At 38.0% G+C, this 23,545-nt stretch overlaps 1 protein-coding gene across 2 annotated transcripts in view; it reads left to right on the forward strand.

Annotated features, from left to right (window-relative positions):
* LOC113227560 overlaps window positions 1–23,545 on the forward strand; it is a 59,033-nt gene that overhangs the window by 9,741 nt on the left and 25,747 nt on the right. For both annotated transcript variants that reach the window (XM_026460510.1, XM_026460511.1), the window contains exon 2: window positions 15,906–16,073. In XM_026460510.1, the coding sequence (XP_026316295.1) occupies window positions 15,912–16,073 (162 nt within the window). In that variant the 5' untranslated portion in view covers window positions 15,906–15,911. The remainder of the gene's footprint in view (window positions 1–15,905; window positions 16,074–23,545) is intronic.

Raw genomic sequence — 23,545 nt, forward strand, 5'->3', positions numbered from 1 at the left:
GCTGTCAGTCGAACAAACGAAGACTACAGCGTGAATGACGCTCTGTATACGATTTTAACGCCCTATAAGTTCGGACACTTTTTAGCGCGGACCCGACGTCCATATAATTGTATCAATCAATCAATGCATTTTCATAAAAAATTTAGAATGATTGACGAGCCGTGGTAGAGTGGCTTGCACACCGGTTTTTATGATGTCGCCATCTTTGACCTCCCGGGTTCGATCCGGCCTGGTCAGGGTAGAAAGCTGACTTTTCTATAATTATTAATATAAAAATCAAACACTCAGAAAATGTTTTTCTGTGTGTTCAATATAATTAATTTAATTTTGTCAGTACGTTGTTGAACTTCCATGGAGAAGCAGTAGGCGGCAACGACACAGAAAGCACTTGGAATTCGAATTGTAAAGCCTGTAGTTGTTTTTTTGAGATCCATATAGCGAAACGTGGTACCCCGTACTATCGTATTCTGATATTTAATTTTACAATAAACGTCGTTACTGTCCCTGGACCATCGACTATATAACCAGAAATAGAGACGAAATAAGGGCCGTCCATCCCTGGCAACTCAACAGGCAAATGGGCCTTATTTAAATATCAAGTCTCGTTTGCGCTGAAATCACAAATTAGAAAGCTTAAATAGTACAGCGCCAACAACTGACCTACGTGTACGTCTCCGTATATTCCAAAAATGTTCTGTATTTATTTTAATAACGATAATATCTCTAACAATGGGGGCTGTGTGGGAAAAACTGCAAAACATCTAATTACAAAACAAACGGAATCACATTTCATCGGTAATTAAATATTAAATACGTCATTTTTCAATTTCCGTCCATTATAGCAAAGCTCAACTTAAACTGGTCGATTCGAAGTGAAACAATTGACGACACCCGTCAACTGTTTCGTATTCGGGCTGGCCAATCGAAGCGTAGTTGTAACCGTAATGATTCGGCAGAATAGTTTTCAAACAAATTAAATGACATTTCGTGTCTATTTCTGGTTATATACTCGATGCTCTGAACGAACAAAGTTATATGAAAATAATATCAGATCTATCGTTTTACGTACCAGTACCAATTTACATAAGTTCGTTTTCCAAATTGGTCCTACAAGGAATCGTACCCGGGACCTCTTCATCCAGCGCTCACAGTGCAACCCTTTAGGCTACTGAGGTCGTCTAAATATTTGCATGATTATTCAAGCTAATAAAAAATAAGAGCGTAGTCATAAATCATTACCCCTTTTTTATTTCTCCGTAGTAGTGTATATAGATAAATACCAACACCTTTCAATATTCAAGTTCAATTGCTATTTAAAGTTTAAATTATTTATATAAAGTATTTTTGATACACATAAACTAAAAACCTGTTATGAAATGTATTAAGCAGCAGTAGAGCTCCTAGTGAATGAGTTCGTCCAAGGAAGTACTGCCACCGAACCTATTTCTACCACCAAGCAGTAATGTGAGCATTACTGCGTTTCGGCTTTGAAGTGTGCTGGTGAAATTATAGGCACATTTACTGTTGGGTAATTTTCCGAAAAATTTCAAACAGTGGAAATTCATCATTCCTCAAAAATTTGAAATATTGGAAAAATATAATTTCGAAGGCATAAGCCTAACATCTTTTGAAGTTTTATTTAGCGTGAATTATAAAATAAACTAGTATAACTAAAAGCTACCTAGAAGAAAAACGAGATTTATAACGATTTCACAACAGCGAAAAAAACCTCCAATAACCACACCACCACCACCTTCGTTTTCGTTCAGTAACTTTAACTTTTGACAGGTGTCAACGTCAAATGTGGAAAATTAATGGAAAAATATTGAAAAAACATCTGGAAAAAATATTTATTTTTCTGAAAAACATGATTTTTTTCAAAATGGACATTTTGTCATGACCCAACACATGGGACTTGTCAAGTGTGTGTGTCTTGGCTCTGAGTGGCACTACACCTGTTATGGATAGAGATTATTGTTCGTTCCGTCATTTTATATCATTAAATAAAGCCTGATCGACTCCCAATTTAACCAATTTGGGAATAGATTTTGCTCATATTGGTTCTGGTCTGAGATTTCTGGGTAGTGTCCCAGATTTATAATATTCTCTGACGCAAGACGAGGTTTTAAAATATATCTAACATCAAAAATGCAATTTAAAATACAACGGTTATTTTAACCGACGTGTATAACCTGTTCGTTTAGATGTCCTTCCTACTTTGACATTAACTTTGCTCGAGAACTTCAAATTATTTAATCCATTATCTAGCTACGCGTCTAGTTTAAATCTAGTTTGTTTACTTTTTGGGAATCCGTGGATAACCGTTATAATAGTGATTTTACTATTAAAAGCATTTTGAACTTCCTTCTTAGTTGTAATTAAGTTTCACAGAATGTCAGGATGTTTTATTATCACCATGTGTTGCTGTGACACGTTGGTTGGAACCAACTTTTTATAATACAATATTAAGTGACATATTACAAATATTAAGTGACAGAGTATAATATTAGCTGTGCCACTTAGAGTTTTAAATCGCAGAGATTTCAGGGGCACTGCCACTGCGCCCGACACGCTGAGACATAAGTTCACAAGTCCCACGTGCCTACAATTTTACCCTTACCATTCAAAACTGGAACACAGTAATGCTGACTTTTATTTATTTATTTATTTATTTATTTTTGGCATAGCTACAGAATACAAATTGTGAAAATGCTTAAAGTTAAAAGGGAGCAGAGGAAAAATTCCTAATCTTCGATTTGGTTTTAGAGGGGTATATCCACTTTAAAGTTAAAAATAATATATAGTATGAGTAACTACACGATATATTCAAGCATAGACATTAATTAGAAACATAAAACAATAAAGTTTCCTCGATAGATATAAATCACGAAATGACCTCTAATTTTCACATTTTTTCGGAACTGCTACAGGTGATTAGGACAAAAATTAGATAATTAATTATATTTATGCATGATCGACAACTGTCACTACGGATTTTTTAATCTCTTTAGTTTTAGAGTTATTCCGCTAAAACGAATTTGGTACTTTTAATGCGCAAAATTCTGTCGCATGTCACGCGAACTTCAGGCATATATTTGTTTCACAAATTTGGGCGGAGCCAACGTCAAAACTTTTTTGGCATGAGAGCTCTTAACATATGCATGGTATTGTAGTGTATTGTAACATTACAATAGGAGTAAATTTGTATTCCTATGACAGCTACGCACAGCATTTGTGAAATAAATAAAGTACTTACAAATTAACAGACTATTAAACATAATAATAAAAAAAAAAATTGCACAGTTACACGTACATAAAAACAATGAGATTCTTAAATATGCAACATATTCAGCTTCTCCTTACAAATTTTTAAATAAGTAAAGGGACTATCAGAGAATAAGTCCAAATCTTTAGAAAAGTTGTTATGAGCTCTAAACATGCAAAAGAATAGGATCATTATATGACACATTACTGCTTTGCGGCAAAAATAGGTAAGGTGGCAGTATATACATACATACATATACTTCACGCCTTTTTCCCATCGGGGTAGGCAGAGACAGTCTTCCACTTGCTACGGTCCTGACACACATCCTTCGCCTCATCAACACGCATCAATGCTTTCATACACGCTCGTCGGTTAAACCCTTAAACTCTTGACCTGGCCCTTCTTTAGGATGGCCTCAATTTGGTCATGATAAGTTCTCCTTGGTCGGCCCATACCAACTTGCCGGCTCACACTCGCCTTATCAGTATATCCCTGGATGGACTCTTTCACAAGGACCTCTACTGCTACTAAACTGGATCGAAGCGAATTGTTTGTGTTTGATAATTATAACCAACTGGAGGAGTAATTACACAAAAAATAATTGAATGTCATAATAGAACTTAATTACAATAATCTCAGTACATAGTACTAAAGAACTCGACCTCAAAGTTCGTGGTATTACATCGTCCTAGGATTCATACGAAGCGCTTCCACATTTATATGGCGAACGGCTTGAGACTGGAATTCCCTGCCTGCGGACGTATTCTCCGAACTCCATAACTTGGACCTTTTCAAGGCGAGAGTGAATAGGCATTATTTAGGTGTGCATGCTACGTCGTCGACCTCATCATCACTTTCCATCAGTAGTGCGATTCACGTAAGTTCAAGCTACCAAAATATCGTTGAAGTCACGTAGTCGTTGGATCGAAGCCTTATCCAAAATGGGTATTCACGTGTCACTTGAACGAACGTTGATATGAGTAGAATCGAAACGTAACGACTAATGGACGACATCTTGGATTGTGAAATTTGACATTTAGTCGTCGAAAGTCTATTGAAAGAACCATTGACTTACAATTATATGGACGTCGGGTCCGCGCTAAAAAGTGTCCGCACTTGTAAGGCGCTAAAATCGTATACAGAGCGCCAAACTCCGCTTTAGTCTTCATTTGTTCGACTGAGAGCGCGATACTACGATGACATTACAATTTAAATTTCAAATAGGTTGACTTGGGACATTTTTTTCGTGGTTTTTGTATTAGACCCGTCGTCCATTTATTTGTAAGTCAATGGAAAGAACTGTCAAAATTTCAGCAGACAGTATGACTTGTCGTTTAGAGTCGATTTAAGTTCGTTTCATATACTAAAATACGCTTTAACGACTTTAAAATTGGACTTGTTGACGTTCGCTGTCACACGTGAATACGAAAGAGCAGTTCAATGACTAAATCGCTACGATATCGTAACAGTTTGATTACGTGAATCACCCCCCAGGTGAGATGGTGGTCAAATTTTGCGGTCGCATTTATTTTTAATAAAAAAATCTATTTGCCAAGTTTTGTTGAAATCGGTTATCAGAAAGTGCGCGAAACCGGATTCATCTCCTAGGGTCGTATTCTAGAACTCTACTCAATGCTCAAGTCAGGATTGCAATGGAAACACAAACACTGGAAATACGACCCTAATGGCAAGGACTTGTGTATGATTTTCAGTGCTCTGGAATACGACCCCTAGTTTGCCACTCAGGTGGAATATTTTTTTCAAATTTAAATGGGACCAATAACTGAGGTATCCTGAGATTTCCAATCATCCATCAAAAAAAACCTATCTGGAAATTAGGGAGGGTGCTGTACGTGTACCCGAGGCGGCTTACCTAAGGCACTTACAGAGAACCGGATGAAGTATGTGTAAACGTGCTGATCCGGGGTTAGGACCTGACTTAGATGGTCCATGTGCGACCTCGCACAAGTTATAGGGCCTTTCTCGTGTACCCTCAGGGTCTGTAGGGAGGGTGACTATAATCAAAACTAATGTAAAAAGATATGGGGTTGTACAGACGGCAGATCATCATGCTATACATTGATAGATCTTGTGAAGTCTACAAGCCAAGTCTACTACCATTTTCCGTCCGACATCCATCCGAAACAATTGTACTGTTAAATAGGTAATCCTCGACCAAATTAAAAGAAGCATGATGCGAATAAGGTTCATACTTGACAGCTTCTTTTGATTTAGTCTAATATTACTTATTTTACAGTAATTGTTTCGGACGAAATGTCAATCGAGAACGAGAGTAGATCCACTTCTTCCGTTGCACTAGAGGCATATTTGAACAAAAGTACACAAGTTATATAACTTGATGTGCTGTTGACTATACTTTTGCAGGTATATAGACACTGTTACAAAAATAATGAATTTAAAGGATTGATGGGACAAACAAGTCGTGCGCCCGATGTTAAGCGACACGCCTGTCCATAACAGTTGGAGTACCATTCAGAGCTTTAAATCGCAAAGATCTGAAGGGCCCTGCCACTGCTCCCGTCACCCTGAGACATAAGGTGAAAAGTCCCACGTGTCTGTAATTTCACCAATTTTCTTTAGGTACCCTTCAAAACCGGAATGCGGCAATGCTCATATTACTGCTTGGCGGCCGAAATAGGTAAGGTGGCAGTACTTCCCTGGACGAACTCTTTCACAAGAAGGTCTACTGCTACAAAATTGCTGATTTTGCTGAGTTGGCAACTGGAGAGACGCCGTTTTTCGGCGTCGGAAAGCGGGCGTGCCTTACACCCGCCACCAAAGAGGAGATTTGGTAGTCGACTTAGAGTCGGCGGCTGAGCGGTGGCAACCGTTAACCCATTTGGAGCTTATTGCCTATTGAAAGCACTGTTTAAATATTTCAGGGAATATCAACGACTGTACAATATTTTTTTTATAATATCAAATGACGGGACGTACAAGTTGTGCGCTTGGTTGTAAGTGACACGCCTGTCGATACCAATTTACAACCGTTAGTTGGGCAATGCGCAACGGGAAGTGAGCGTAGGTCCGGTACCTACCTATCTGGAAAATAGGGAGCGGGGCGGCTGACTTAAGGCGTAGCCTTACAGAAAACCGGATGAAAGTCCGTGTAAACGGGCTGATCTGGGTTACGACCTGACTTGGTCTCGCGCAGATCATAGTGCCCTTCTCGTATATCCTAAGGGTCGGCAGGGAGGGTCATTCTGCCGTCTGCTAATTAATACGCGGCTATGAGACAAAATATTTTTTTGAGATATAAAAAACCATAGCCCAGGTTTTGTGTATAGAAGTTGTTTTATGATATTTCAGCTATGCATAGTTAGGGTAAGTTCTAATAAATCGAACACGTTAACTAATTTTAATTGTTTTTAAAAGAGAATTTTGTGCTCTATCTTTTGCTATTTGAAACGGATACTTGACCATTTGTCACTTTTTAGTTAGTGGACGGCAGCATTATAATCAACACTAATGTAGAAACTTAGAATAATAACTCATACAATGATAGTTTCATATCAAACGAACTGTCACAAGTGAGGCAAAAATCAAATTCATGTAGGCTAGTTTTAGTAGTAGGTTAATTTTCGGTTTTAGTGAATATTTATATAAACATACAAGTTGAAACGCTTTACTTCCTTGTGGAATGTAATGTTAGTATCTATCTTATGTTTGTCTGACGTATTTTTACACTCATTTACCGCACAATTCGTCATTTTTAGCTAAAATTCTTGATCTGTTCGCGGTGCAAGTTGACCTTGAGCAATGAAGGCCCGCCCGCTCGTGTAGGCCCTTTTGGCGCGCTTCAATTTGCCTCACTTAGCGCGTGCGGACTAGGTTTCTATGCGTTATTATTCTAAGTGTAGAAAGATATGTGGCTGATTTTTTTAAACGAATAAATCTGAGTAATCCAGAACCATCACACACAGTCAAGTTCAACACGTTCTTAACCTATAATCTTGTTTTAATTTAATATCTACATTTCGATTAGTATTCCTAACAAACCGGTTAATAAAATGTGTTCTAACACAAGTAACCTTACCGGTGGATTTAGACATTTTAATATACAGTAGACATGTGTATTGTAAGCTGTCAAATTCAACATAAAATATTGGCGTAGCCAAAAAAGGTCGTGCGGTATCAAAGTATAAATGAAAAACATTTTATAAAATTAATCACGATCACCCATTTATACGTTCCACTGCTGGGCACGGGTCTGCCCTTAGGCGAGTGGTGTAGAGAGAGACGTGATAGGTCACACCATTAGACCACCACAACTTTTTTAAATAAAAAAATTATATGAAGCTTTAATCAATTATGTATTGGCCATGTTGATCTACAGAGGGTAATTAGATCTGCTTGTAAAGGTGTTAAACGTTTTAGTAGTACTAAAGCTCCTTGTGGAAGAGTTCATCTAGGGAAGTCAAAGTCAAACATCGAGTACATAACCAGAAATAGAGACGATTAAATGCCATCGATCCCTGGCAACTTATCAGGCAAATAGGGCTTATATCACTTTTAAATATCAACTCTCGTTTGCGCTGAAATCACAAATTAGAAAGCTGAAATAGTACAGCGCCAACAACTGACCTGTGACGTCTCCGTATATTCCAAACATATTCTGTATTTATTGCAATAAAGACAATATCTCTAACTTTGGGGGGCTGTTCCATTCGGTGGTGTGGGAAAAACATCTAATTCTAATTTACTGCAATGTGGTCTATATCATGTACCTACATTCAAAATTTTTCAAAGGACCTGAACATGAAGTCAGGTAAGGTTATTGTACGGTTTACAACCGCACATTTTTCTTCCGCTTACCTTGCGCTCTACTTTGTGCCCTACTGTCCGTGGCTTACATACATTACATGGGCACATAAGTAGGCAAGTAATTTTAGTGTTAAACGAGCATTCACTTCATCTAGACATCTTGAGTGTTTAACGAACATTCATGTCTTAACGTAACAACAACGTAAGAGATACACATCCTCAACGAGCCTTGTATCTTCTTACTTTATTAATAAACTTTATACTTTTATCATCTATCAATTGAAAAATGAAAATTCGAACAAAGGTTATTTCGGAAAAAAAAATTCGAGTTTGTGATAGGTTACCCATCGAAAAGCAGAATATATATATAGCTGAATGGTTAGCCACTGACAAGCCTCTACTCTAAACTTTTAGCAGAATAACAAACGTACAAAAACCTGCCTCTAACACTCTATCGACATACAACTGAGATGATTTAAAACTGCTAATTTTAGCAGTATTGCTAGGGGTTCAGATGTGTCGCTTAGCACCAGACGCACGGCTTGTTCGTCCTGTCATTTGGTATCATAAAAATAAAATCAATATTAATTACCTAAGTTAAATTTTTTATAGACATGTCACAATACTCAAGTTCCCAGTCTTTAAAGGAGACGTGACCTGCAATGTGGGACTTATATAAGTTTGCGGACATCTGCCTCCGTGACCGAACGGTTAACATGCTGAAGTGCCACGCAGAGGTCTCGGGTTCGATTCCGCGACCGGGAGAAATGTTTGTGTGCCCTACATTTTAGCAGCAGTAGAGCAGTTAGCATTACTAGTCGTTAGAAGGGAAAGGGTGCCAGTGAAGTTACAGGCACATGGGACTTGTCAACTTATATCTCAGGGTGACGGGCGTAGTGGCAGTGCCCTTCAGATCTTTGCGATTTAAAGCTCTGAGTGGCACTGCAACTGTAATGGACAGGCGTGTAGCTTGCCATCAGGCGCACGACTTGTTCGTCCCGTCACTTGATATTATAAAAAAATATATATTTCTCTTGTGAGTGTGTGTGTGCCCGTGACACCCGCGATTCAGGGTTACCCTAGTGCGGGGTTATGAGTGACGGGTGCGGGTCGGGGACACGGCGGGTTTAATTCCATGTATTTATATGGACGACAACACCACGACCACGGGCGCGGGACGTCGACCTTTTTTTTTTATGGGGGGGAAATCTTTATAGATACCCCTGAGCCCAGGGAGACTCAGGGGTTATGTCGAGACTTCCCCTCCACACTGGAGGGCCTACCCCACTAAGCCCGCCTCCCCCCGGGTTTACCTCCCGCCGGTTGAGTCGGCGCCGTGTAGTCGGTGCACATTCACCACGACGCCGCCCTGCCGCCCTGGCTTGTGCCAGGGCTCCCGCGCCAATGGAGGGGCAGGTCAGTTGTCCTCCGACCCGCCCCCTAGACGAGTGAGGCCGTGCAATGCAGGCTCCAGAGTCCCTGTCCAGAGCCCGCTGGCCTCACTAGGGTATCAGGCGAGCAGCGAACTGCTTTCGCCTTCTCCCCGTACGTCTGCAAAGTCAATGGTCAGTAAAGTTTTTGAAAATAAGTTTAAATACTCGAGATTGTCGTTAAGCGTTCGATGTATATTTAAAAATAATATTACGAATACTGCAAATTAAAGACGTAGTGATTTGACCGACACTATTAAATTCTAGTTCTCAAGGTTACAGTTAGTATTTACAGGTAGTATTAGTTATGATGGTTACGTCTCTACACGTGTTAATTCGGCATTCCTTCGGCGTTTTAAAAAACCCATTTTATTGTAGATTAAATCAAAATTTTAGAGTAATTGCGCATTTCTGCCTTCCTTATCGCATTGGCATTTTGGTAACTTTCGAGAAATTGGCATCTGAAGTTTATTTTTTTTTTACTAGAAACAATGTCAAAGACGCGGATTTTGCTTATAATAAAACTGAACCTAAATAAAGTAACTAAAAAAAACGGGTTGTAGATCCCAGATATGTGCGAAATTGAGTTATTTCGCTAAAAATAATAATAATAACACACACACCACAGCCCTGCACTAGGGAAACCCAGTATCGGGGGTGCTATGAATACACACATAGACAACCACATATTACATCCAAACTCGCGAGAGAAATACATAAGTGTACACCACTCAAATTTTTCTCCCGGCTCGGGAATCGAACCCGGGACTTTTGCGTGGCAGTCCAGCATAATAACCGTTCGGAGACGGAGGCAGTTAAATGTCGATTAAGTGATTTATTACAAGGATTTATTATAAGATTTCACCACAATCACATTTAAAATGACAATGAGGTCGACGATGGAGCATGCGTACATAGGTACACATTTAGTAGCAGTGGAGCTCCTTATCTATTTCTACCCACTAGCAGTAAGGGTGCTGGTGAAATTACAGGCACATAGGACTTGTCAACTTACGTCTCAGGGTGACGGGCGCAGTGGTAGTGCCCCTCAGATCTTTGCAAATTAAAGCTCTGAGTGGCACTGTAACTGTTACGGACAGGCGTGTAGCTTACCACCAGGCGCACGACTTGTTCGTCCCGTTACTTGACGTTATAAAAAAAATGTATATATGCCTATTCACTGTTTCACTGTAATTATATATAAAATTCAAATTATTTTTTAAATAATATCTCAATATGTCACATATCTGGTGCAAAGGTATAACCATTTGACAAAAAGAACTATTTAAAAACAATATAAAATATCAAACGCTCTACTACCTCCATTGACTTACAATTATATGGACGTTGGGTCCGCGCTAAAAAGTGTCCGAACTTATAGGGCGTTAAAATCGTATACAGAGCGTCATTCACGCTTTAGTCTTCGTTTGTTGGACTGACAGCGAAGCAAGCAAAAATTAGACAGTACTGCGATGACATTACAATTTAAATTCAACGTTTTAGCTTTTTCATATTCCTTTACATGTCACTACGTTTAAATAGGTTGACTTGGGACATTTTTTCCGTGGTTTTTGTATTAGACCCGTCGTCCATTTATTTGTAAGTCAATGACTACCTCCTAACAAAAGCGGTACTTGGCCAATCATGGACACTTCGATTCTTTTTGGTTTTTTGTTTAATAGCGTTTATTTGGCTGCCGTTTGAGTTTAAATATTGATTACGTTCATTATTTTAATTTACTCATAAAAAAGTATTGTATGCAATCACTACGTAATTACATACATTACATACTTAGGCACACTGTGGTCGAATGTAAGAATCTTCATTTTGCAACGATTGCGTAAAATACTATGAATAATAATAATAATAAAATTTTATTTATTGAGACAACTGAGATCCAATCAAATGTTAGTAGGTACAGACTTAAAACTATATTAGTACTTATATTTTACCAGGGATTGTGTATTATGTATTAAGTGCCGCATAATTGGGCACTCATTCCTGTCAGCAACTGTCTTCAGGAGGCTATTGGGGCTGTCACGTATTCTCTTTAGTAGCGACGCCGACTTTTTACGTACAACAGCCGTAAAACTATCTACGCGCGCGTCAGTGAACATGGCTGAGGCGCTGCAGAAACGTGACAGGGAAAATATTAAGTGTGAGGGAAGATTGTTAAATAATGTTGGAATTAAATAGTCCTTAGTTCTTTTACCATACACGTTATTTCCTCTTTTAAAAAAAACCCGAATGCAAGCTATTCGGTTAAACTCTGCTAAATTTATACAGATCACAACTCTATTCCTTGTGTTATGTTAATTTGCCTTCTATATTTTTTTAAATAAAACGAACAACTTTTCGAATTTTTGATTGCAAAATCTTGCCAGTTTTAGTTTGCAATTGATTGCGCTGGGAAAGAACGAGTTTCGTAAGGTCATGTGTGTTTACATCTAATTAGTATCAACATTCGTCTTATTTTATCGTCCTCTTTGTACAAGGAATTTTAATTCCAGTTTCCCACTGCTGAGTTAGCCAAATAAATAAATAAATTTTTCATTACATTTTTTAATAATACAAGCATTGAGTATATAACCAGAAATAGAGACGAAATAGGCCATCCATCCCTGGCAACTTATCAGGCAAATGGGCCTTGTGTCACTTTTAAATGTCAACTCTCGTTTGCGCTGAAATCACAAATTAGAAAACTGAAATAGTACAGCGCCAACAACTGACCTGTGTGTACGTCCTCGTATATTCCAAAAATATTCTGTATTGAATGTAATTAATAAAGATAATACCTCTAACAATGGGGCTGTTCCATTCGGTGGTGTGGGAAAAAAAACAAACGGAATCACATTTCAACGGTAATCAAATGTTAAATATGTAATTTTGCAATTTTCGACCACTATAGCAAAGCTCAAGTTAAACTGGTCGATTTGAAGTGAAACACTTGACGACACCCGTCAATTGTTTCGAATTCGGGCTGGCCAATCGGAGCGCAGTTGTCACCGTCATGATTTGGGAGAATAGTTTTCAAACAAATTAAATGACATTTTGTCTCTATGTCTGGTGAGATACTTGAAGATAGCAAGTGACGGGACGAACAATTCATGCGCCTGATGTAAAGCGACACGCCTGTTTATGGCTATGCAGTGCCACTCAAGAGTGACTGACATCTGTCATAGCAAACTATCACACGATGTAGAGGGAGTGAGATGGCCCCTCTGCCCCGAGCACTTAAGTATCTAAATCAGTTGTTTAACTTTGACTCTTCGTTGGACGTTTTTGCATGCTCAGAATCAAAATGCATGTTTTCCGCAGGACGCTATACTGGAATTCTTGACTGGAGACAGCAGTATTAAGTAATAGGTATTGTGCTAGTTTAAAATGTAATAACAAATGGATTTTATCCATTTTTTCTGTAATAATTTATTGTTTATGGTATTGTATTGTATTTATAATTTTATCAATGAAAATTTAATATTTTGTTCATTTTCGTAATTTACTTAATACTGTTTATTCATTTAGCTTTAAGTCTTACTATTGCGTTTGGGTCGACTGTAAGCAGTATTTAATAAATAAAATCATCATCATTATCTTAGCCCGTTAACATTCACTGCTGGGTATAGGCCTCCTCTTTTGCACGCCAGCTCAATCGGTCCTGTGCGAATCTCATCCGTAATCTTCCGGCCACCCCGGCGATATCGTCCGACCATCTAGCAGGTGGTCTGCCTCGAGGACGTCAATAAAATAAATAAATAAATAAATAAATATAAATATTGAACTTTCAACGTTATGCCAACAGGGTAAAGTTTAAATTACATTAACTCGTTATAGAGTCGCTGATTTTTCTTTACTAGTTAAATTTTTATTGAATTGATATTCAACTATTTTTTTTTAAATTACTCCACTAGTTTGTTATAATTATTAATACAAAGATCGAACACTCAGAAAAAAATCCTTCGATCGGGTCGGATTCGAACCGACGTCTTCTTGCATACCGTGCCAGACGCTATACCAACTAAGCCACGGAACGAACCAACGGACCTCACGAATTCTTCTATGTGCTTGCGTCGTGTCTTTGTACTTGGTCTTTCAACGACTTTACTAGTTACTAGAAATAAATTGATTGTCCGAATTTACTAAGCCAAATAAGATTTGATGTCATTTGGTAGTAAATAAGTCATAATGTAATGTAAAAAATTGAAAAAAAAAACAATCATACGTGATTTACATCCAAAAACAACAGTTTCATATTCATGTGTAACAATCATAACAGCCTAAATACTCGATAAATAAATTTTCCCTTCAATACCTATTACTCATGTAAGAAATCATGTTGTGCGACTCGCCATTGCTGCCTCGTCATTTTTTCATGAAAAATGTATCTATTGATAACGAATTTCATAACCCATGTAATAGATTGTAATGTATACAGATAACATTGAAATGTTTAGCACATTTATCATTCACTGTTGAACAACACTGTATTAAAGAAACCAACACCATCCTTCTTGGGAGTTGGGTAATTAGATCTGCTTTCTACAATATTGTTATTTTATGTAGAGGTATAATTTTCACAATAATATTCAAGGATATATCGAGTTCTTAGGTTTTTGTGCCTAACTAAGTAATTAATTATGTATCGAGTTTTTAGGTTTTGGCGATTGTCACAAATAGGAAATGAAACTATTTTACCGGATTTCAATCGCGTATATGTGTTTTATTAAACAAACCGACGTTTCGGGCCCTTTACAGGTCCCATGATCACGGTTGACATCGGTTTCATTTCCTAATTAATTATGTATTCAAAGTAAAGCGTAACGCGTGCCTGAAGTATGTCGCCGCGTGCGCAGAATTACCACTTAAGTATGTATGTATGGTGAGACCGTACAATTAAGCACCCGAAATTCGAAAAGAATTTTAGTAATTATATCAGAGCTTTAAATCGCAAATATCTGTGGGGTACTGTCACCGCGCCCTTCTCCCTGAAACATATAAACGGACAAGCCTCATGTGCCTGTAATTTCGCCAGCACTCTTATTCTTCTAAACCGGAACGCAGTAATGCTCACATTACTGCTTGGCGGCAGAAATAGGTAAGGTGACACTTCTCACTGTACTTTCATGGATTAACTCTTTCACAAGAAGCTCTGCTACTAAAACCTAACAGAAAATGCCATTTTATCATTTTCTATTACTTCAACTATACAAATTATTACTGAAATAATCATTGACTTACAATTATACGGACGTCGGGTCCGCGCTAAAAAGTGTCCGAACTTATAGGGCGTTAAAATCGTATACAGAGCGTCATTCACGCTTTAGTCTTCGTTTGTTCGATTGACAGTGAAGCAAGCAAAATTAGACAGTACTGCGATGACATTACAATTTAAATTCAACCTTTTAGCTTTTTCATATTCCTTTACATGTCACTACGTTTAAATAGGTTGACTTGGGACATTTTTTTTCGTGGTTTTTGTATTAGACCCGTCGTCCATTTATTTGTAAGTCAATGGAAATAATTATAAGTTTTTTATGAAAAAATCGACCTCAGAAGTTTAAAGTATTTGCCAAGTTTTGTTTAATATCGGTTATCGGAAAATGAGTGAAATCCAGAAACAGGAATCATCTCCTAATTTGCCACCTTTAGAGGTGGAATATTTTTATTCAAATTTCAATGGCATCACTACTAAGATACCCCCTTTCTAACAAAAAAAAAAGAATCGTCGAATTCTGTTCACAAATGTGTAATCGATTCGTAAATAAATAACAGTTATTTTTTAATTTTTGTTACGCGGTGTGAAATGATGAATTTCGCAATAGATATTTTGAAAACAAAGAGAGTTACAGATTCAGCCGTTGGAATAGTGAAGAGTGCTGGAGGGAGATCGAGGACCGAAAGCTATATGGACGGATGATATAGGCAAAGTAACCGGAAAAAAACTAGATATAAATAGCCCAAAATCGATAAGGATGGTGGTACAAATGAGGAAAATTCAACCATCGCTTATACTGGTTTTAATTTCGTCTATGAGAAAAATAAAAAAATATTCATTTCAATGGTAATTTTGAATGAAAATGAAAAATACTTTGCGCGTTATTTTTTTTTCCTGGTATCTTGACACCAGAAAAAAATAGAAAATAAAATTACGGGACCAACAAATCGTGCACCTGGTGGTAAGCGATACACCTGTCAATAACTGTTCCACTGTCACCCTGAGAGATAAGTTGATAAGTCCCAAACCGGAACCCAGTAATGCTCACTTGACAACAGCTTGGCTGCAGAAATAGATAGGCAGCAGTTTCTTGGACGAACTCTTTTACAGGGAGCTCTACTGCTACTAAATATGTGTCAATTAAAAGATTATTTTTCAATCAAGTCTTGTCAGCTAGAGAAATCAAAAGTTCTCTTTCTTTCTATTTCAGACTGACATGTCAACCCGTAGCGTATCTATGCGGGCCCGGCGGGGCCACAAGGAGCGCTCGAAGAACTTCACCGAGCTCGAGAAGCGGACCGTCCTGGAGCTCATCGCGAGACACCGAGACGTGTTGAGACAGGGGCGGTCCAATAACGCAACAAATCGGAGTAAACAGGTAAGAAAACAACTTTTGACAACCCTAAACCTAATCCTTTCATCCTAAACAGGATGAAATAATAACTGCCTAACAATAATAAGTTGCTACATCTTAGGTCAAAAAACTCTTGTTTTTTTTACGAAAAATAGTTAATCTTGTTTAATATTTTTGGAATAATATTATACTTTAAATGTGCATTAAATATTTTATTAATATGTTTTACACTACACACATTTACAACTTCTATGCATATATTGCAAAGATTATGCAAGTATTTATTCGATATAAGAGTACACACTGCAATAACACGATAACATACACATAAATCTAAGGGTCGTATTCCAGAACTCTACTCAATGCTCAAGTCAGGACTTGAGTATGATTTAAAGCACTAGAAATCATACTCAAGTCCTTGCCATTAGGGTCGTATTTCCAGTGCTTGAAATCAATGCTCAAATCAAGTCCTGCTTTGAGCATTGAGTTGAGTTCTGGAATACGAACCTAAGTATTTACGTAGTTTATTTTATTTTTTAAAAAACCAGAGTTACAGCCTAGTCTTGGTTGTGACTTTAGCTGAATGGGATTGTTTTGCATACGCCACACATGTCAGTATTATGTAACTTGTTGTTTAAATGTTGTGACTTTTTTTAGTTATTTCTGTTTTTATTTAAATTACACTTTTTTTGTGCCTTTTTTATATTGTGGCGTTGCAATAAATGGTTTCTATTCTATTTTATCTAATAGGGAACACTCGTGATTGGTTGCGTACATTTGCCTCTCGAGCCCCTCTTTCTATATATCGGTAATGATTAACCGACAGCGACCTTCTTACGTGTACTGTATTCTAGGGATGACGGCCAAATGTAATAAACATAGTAGAAGTATAATAATGCTAGGAACTATGAATGAAAAATACCACCATACTGTGTAGGTAGTGTCTAAATGGGCGAACCGAACCCTATGCGGTGTGGTATGTTGTAACGGGTTGGTTTCTGCAAGTCGACAACGTCAAGGCGCTTATTTTGTGAATGGTGGGTGCTACTTGTGCCACAAGAGCTCTTCCAGGAATCTGCATCCTCCTTGGTTTGCCGAAGACTTCGGGCGCGATCTCGGCACTCCAAACTGAAAGCTATTATAAAACGTACAAATTTTATTTTAAGTAGTGGGTCTGACAGGTGCCCAGGTGGACACAGGTCATTGCTCAAAACGCTATTGTAGTCTTTCATTAGAATTGCCAGCATTTCAGAGAATCGGCTTCGAACGTACTGGTCGCGTGAGCACATGTTGTACTGGGATGCTCTTCGTCCGTCTTCGTCATTTTCGGGTGAGGAAACTCATTCGGTGTTGAGAGTTAGTAGATTGGCGGGGGATTATCATTGTGTTGACTGTCATAGAGTGTTATCTGTAAGCTCCTCACAATACTTTGTGAGAAATGTCTGTGTACGTAGCTACACGACTTGCATTGAACTGTAAAATAGCTGTTGAAATGCTACGCACCGTAACTAAATACAAAATATTCGACTGCTAATGCAGTAGACATGCAGTCTTGACTAATATCTACTTCGCAATCGATAGCGGACTGTTTTAGCAGATCTTGTGACTATACGCTAACATGATTTGGACGCCTTGCCTAAAGTATGAATTCTACTACTCGGTAGCAGGTGTTGAACGGAACATCTCTAACATTGCAAGATTTGCTGCACACCTACATAGTCTCTCCTTCTTCGAATGTCTTTCCTTCGGCCACTGCTACACAATCTGTTAAATATCCAAAGTTATTTACACGCCATAATCTTTAACCAGAAACGTTTAAATAACAAGTTTATCTTCCAATTGATTTACAGTAACGATCACTGGCGATAAAAGTTTAAATACTGATTATATGGCATTGTAAACGTTTTAAACAATGATCATTCAACGATTACTCATGTTTTATCTTTCTTACGTTCAGTTAAGTCCGAAATAAAACGATTATCTTAAATGATATCGTCGTTTATAACACTACATGTAACTTTCAATTAAAAAAAAATTAAATGCTAAATCGAAGTACGTGAATATATCACTATTGCACACACTTTCAAAGTCTTGCTCATTGACCAGTCGTCAGAAGTTTGCAGTCGGGGTGTCAGTAAGGCATAGAGTGCAGTAGCTTGGAAGTAAACAGTCCCCATATACTGCTAAGTTTTGTTCATAAGTTCCCTCCCTAACTTTTGGTTATACGAGAAGGATACTATTACTCACTCAGGTCAACCAGCTTGATTTTGATTGCCTCTTCCGAGTCGAGGCGCACAATTGCGATTCACAACTGGTCGATCGGAAACTTTTGACATTTCAAATCGGAACAATAGTTGATATAACTCACAAATTAGTAAGATATAGTCAAGTCTTCTCGCTCAGAAAATCTATCTGATTTCGAGACTCAGATGGGCGACCCGATTCCGGATTCATCCGGTTCTCAAAAGTTGTTCAGATAGATATCGGAGCTGTTGGCTCGCGTTGCACAACTAACAGTTGCCACAGATTGTGGAACAGTATTTTGCGCTCCAAAAGACAAATCGTCGACTGTGGTCTAATAGCTGCCAGTCTGAAATGCGCTGCTCCCGTCTCACGCCCGCGCGTAGTGTTGTCGTCCATATAAATATTTTTGTCGATTTACACCCGTCGCGCTCCCAACCCGACCCGTCCTCTGTGTCTTTCACGCTAAAAGTCTGTCATCAACCGGCCAGCCACGACATCGACAACATGTTTTTTTTTATAATACCCTGGTATTATAAAAAATCCTCCTCCTCACCTGTGATGAGATGAACAAGTCATGCGCCTAGTGGTAAGCGCCACGTCTGTTTATAACAATTGCAGTGTCAGAGCTTTAAATCGTAAAGATCCTTAAGAAGACTGCTTGTATATTTACTTGTACGGTACCGAATTTTCTAAAGATCTGCAGCTTGATTTTGATTGCGTCTCCCGATCGGAAACTGCATCTCTTCCGAGTCGAGGCACATAATTGACATTTCTAATCGTAACAATAGTTGATTTAACTCACAAAGTAGAAAGATATAGTAGGAATCAGGTTCATCTTCTCGCTCAGAAACCAATCTGATTTCGAGACTACCCGATGAGATGGATTCTAATTTGAATCAAAATCAGAACGCAGGCTTCGGATTTGCTATGGTGTGGTGTCACGGGTTAGTGTCCCCAACTCGAAGTCTGCGCACCTATTTTACGTGTGGTGGGTGCATGTTTCTGCTCGTGCCATCCAAGCAAAGCGTCGCAGAATCGTTCTGAGTTTGCTGAAGACTACGGGGAGAGACCTCAGCACTCTAAGATACTTCGCTCTATAGTTGGCCAAGACGAAGCATTGCAATAGGATATGCACGGCCGTTTGCGCCCTCCATAGACTCGCTCTGCAAAGAGGGCTGTCCGTGATTAGCGTCGAGAGTTATTGGAGTTTTATAGAAACAGGAAATTCTTCTTTTAGAGAATCTCTTAATCCGCAAAACGTCACTTTAATTATTAACTTTATATCTAAACAGTTAAGGCAACTTTTGATTGATTAGCGAAGTACGATTATGATGTTCTGATACCGCGATGTTTTCAAGAATAACCGTCGATAATTTTTCACTGTTTAACTTAATCGATTAATAACCGTTTATCTAAGCTGTTATAAAGATGGCTGTGTAAGGGCGCGAAAGTCCAGGAAGGTCACACATATTTACTCACTATATATTGTACCTATACCAATTTTTATACCAATGTCTTATGTTAAACAGGCTCGCCAAGGACTAAATTTCAAGTGATATGACATATGATACTTCCTTTAGAAATGAAAAATTGTATTAAATACAAGAAGCAAATTTATTTATAAATCTCTCACATAATAATTACAAAACATTTTTCGAAGTGCACTGCGGTGGTAAAGTAATTGCGGTATTATTTAATGTTTATTTTTCTGAAGTTATTCCGATCAATTGATATAATTGAAAAGAAGGCAGGAGTTTAATTCTGGTTCTGGTCTGTAAAATTTATTTATTTATTCATATTATAATAATAACGCACACATTCAACATAGTCCCGCACTAGGGAAACCTTGTGTCGCGGGTGCCATGGACACACACATGGACTCACAAATTACTCCCAAACTCACAAGATAAATAAATGTAATCGAACCTCTGTGTGGCAGTCCGGCATGGCAACCGTTTGGCCACAGAGGCAGTAATATATTGTACAACTTATATTAACATTTTTTTTATAATACTAAGTGACGAACAAGTCGTGTGGCTGGTACTAAGCTAGCTACACGCCTGTCCATAACAGTTGCAGTGTCACTCAGAGCTTTAAATCGCGAAGATCTGAAGGGCACTGCCACTACGCTTGCACCTGGGACAAGTCCACACAATTTCCATGTGCCTATAATTTCACCAGCACGCTTACCCGTCAAAACCGTAACGCAATAATGCTAACATTACTGCTTGGCGGCAGAAATAGGTAAGGTGCCAGTACTTCCCTGGAAGAGCTCTTTCATGAGCTCTACTGCTGCTACTCTATAAGTAGCACCTGCAGATGTCAGGAATTTAGATTCAAACCTACTGAACACGGCAGCATCATTCATCCAATTTAGAGATTCAAACAGGGCGAGAACCTCGTAAAATGGTGTCTTTTAACTGTTAATAAATTTTGAGTGCATGCTGTCAAAGCACAAGAAGCAAGCGCCTTTAGGCCCTGATATTACCATGGTCTGCCACCCAGGGGTTCAAAGTTCGATTGGAGAGAAATATTTGTATGGCTTACATTTCTCTTGTGAGTTTGAGTGTAATTTATGGTTGCACATGTGTGTGTGTCCATGGTATCCGCGACACAGGGTTTTCCTACTTCGGGGCTATGAGAGTGTGCGATATTATTATTGTTATTAATTTTGGTTCTGATCTGTAAAATTTTGAGTGCATGCTGCCTAGGCAGGTGATAGCTCCAAATTATAACGTTTTATAAAAAAACGAGCCGACCTCGAAACTTCGCAGAATTACATTGGTGGTGACAAATAGTCACGTTTTATTGAAATTGGTTACCGGAAAGTGCGGGAAACCGGATTATTCATCCCCTAGTTTGCCACTCCTAGAGGTGGAATTTTTTCCAACAAAAAAGAATCATCGAAATCCGAAATAAAAAATACAATCGAATTGAGAACCTTCTCTTTTTTTAAGTCGGTTAAAAATGAAGCTTTGATTTGAATAAGTCAGTGAGTGCAGAGAGAGGGGGCAGTATTGGGGTTGATGATGAACAATAGCACAATAAAATATTTGCCTCCACAATTAAAACAAAGTAACATAATTAAACGACGTAGTAACAAATATAATTTGACACTACCTTGCATTAGGTTTGCAATATAACACCACGATATTATGTCAAATTTGCCGCATCTGCGCATTGTAGCACTCGTGTAGAGGCTTGCATTGAGTCATGAGCGGTAGCGAGTTTAAACTGAAGGCTGATCAGTAAGTAACCTTCAGATGTTGACGATAGTTTTTTTTACAACACTTTTGTTAACATCTAGTGAACTACATAAATATTATACTAGACTCAGGATGCTACTGTCCAGTACAGCCAGAAGGCTATAGGAGATAATCGACCAGGGATTTGTCGATGACGCATGTACACTCTGCACTGGTGGACTTTATACGATCCTGTACAGTGGCGAGAGCGATGAGTTCGGCAAGATCTTAATAATAAACATGTTGTTTGGCTGTTCACATTTTAAGATAGCTTCATAAAATGTGGTTTGTAATTATCTGCTGTACAATAGAAATGAAGAACAATGGCAAAATCATAGTTAAAAGAATTGGTTAGCGTCTTCAAATGTCTTAATTACAAGTTTGAATAAAATAAATTCATTAGGTTGTTCAAATTATAATAGCGGCCTATCGAAGTCTTGAAATGTAATGTATGTTGTGGATATTCCAAAGATTCGAACGAAGCGTTACGCTTCCACATTCATATGGCGAATGGTTATGGAGTGAAATTCCATGCCTGCAGACTTGTTCCCTGTACGTTATAAAAAAAAAAATAATAATAATAATAAAACTTTATTGCCAAAAGATACAAATCTAGTACATAGTTGTGCCTAGCTCCCAAACTAGGATCCCCTGTACTATGGGTAGCTAGGTCTTTCGTCCGAATCATTACTGCCTTAAATAATTTAGAATTATGAAGCGAATTTACAAAAATATGATAGTAATAATTACCTAAAACTTATATAAAGAAAAAAGATAAAATATGCGAGGGTAAATCAAATAAGTAACTTAATTATCAAGATTTTTACACAGCCAAAAATATCAAAATACTTTAAAATAAACAACAAAAGCAACCAAAACCATATCATGAACAATAACAAATACTTTAACAAATATAGACTCAAAAACAATTACGCAGAAAGTTAGTTTACACAAATGATCGCGATGACCCGCGATTTACTAATCACCCGCACAATAGAATCGTAGGTATACGTGGAGTAGACAAGATACAGTACACTCGCGGAGTGCAGATAAAATAGCAGGTGTTTTTTTAATTATTATTTTTAATGTAAGTTTTGTTTTAAAGTAAAGTTAGTCAAGCACTGTATTATTTTATTTTTATCATTTGTGTATTGTATATCATTATTAGTTATTCTATTTTAGGTTACCAGATTAGGTGACGGTTACAGGTGTTTAGTTCATACATATGTTTTACAGGTTAAGTACCATTAAGAGTTTTTCAGTGTGGGTATAAGATTTTTTAGTAAGCCAGTTATAAACGCATTTTTTTACTTGACCCGCAGGTTTAGCCAATATTCCCAATTCATTGTTTATCCGAATATACAAGAAAGGACCCATATGATAGTAAAATCTTTGAGCAAATACAGACCTAGTTCGAGGTATTTCCCAGGGCCTTTGTCTAGTCACAATATTTCGCAACAATCGAGTATTTTCCGGTTTACGCAAGATCTTTAGTTTAAGGGCGACCTGGTGGAAGCGGAGTGTCACTTTCTGTATATAAAGTTGCCTAATGGTTAATAACCTGTTTTCATTATACAACTGATGTGTAGGATAACGGAATTTTTTATTAAAGGTGACTTTAAGAGCAGATCTTTGCGCACGTTCCAGTCTTAAAAGTGTAGTTTTTGCTGCACCACCCCAAACCACGATGCAGTATGTTAACAAAGACTGACACAAAGCAAAATAAACTGTTCGTAGAAGGCACGCTTTAGAGACGCTGCGTAGTTTTTTAAAGATATGGAGAAGTTTTCTAGTTTTAGTCACTAGGCTATCTATATGAGTTTTCCAGTTGAGATTCTGGTCAAGTGTAACCCCAAGGTACCTAATCTGAATGCAGCGCTCTATTGACGGACTTGATTTATAACTTGAGCCTTTTCAAAGCGAGAGTGAATAAGCATCATTTAGGTGTGCATGCTCCATCGCGTTTATTCTCACTAGTTCGATTCATTAGTTCGATCGTCGAACTAG

The sequence above is a fragment of the Hyposmocoma kahamanoa genome, unplaced genomic scaffold (genome assembly GCF_003589595.1).
Source record: "Hyposmocoma kahamanoa isolate Upper Pololo Valley unplaced genomic scaffold, ASM358959v1 211, whole genome shotgun sequence".
In the NCBI taxonomy this organism is placed as follows: Eukaryota; Metazoa; Arthropoda; class Insecta; order Lepidoptera; family Cosmopterigidae; genus Hyposmocoma; species Hyposmocoma kahamanoa.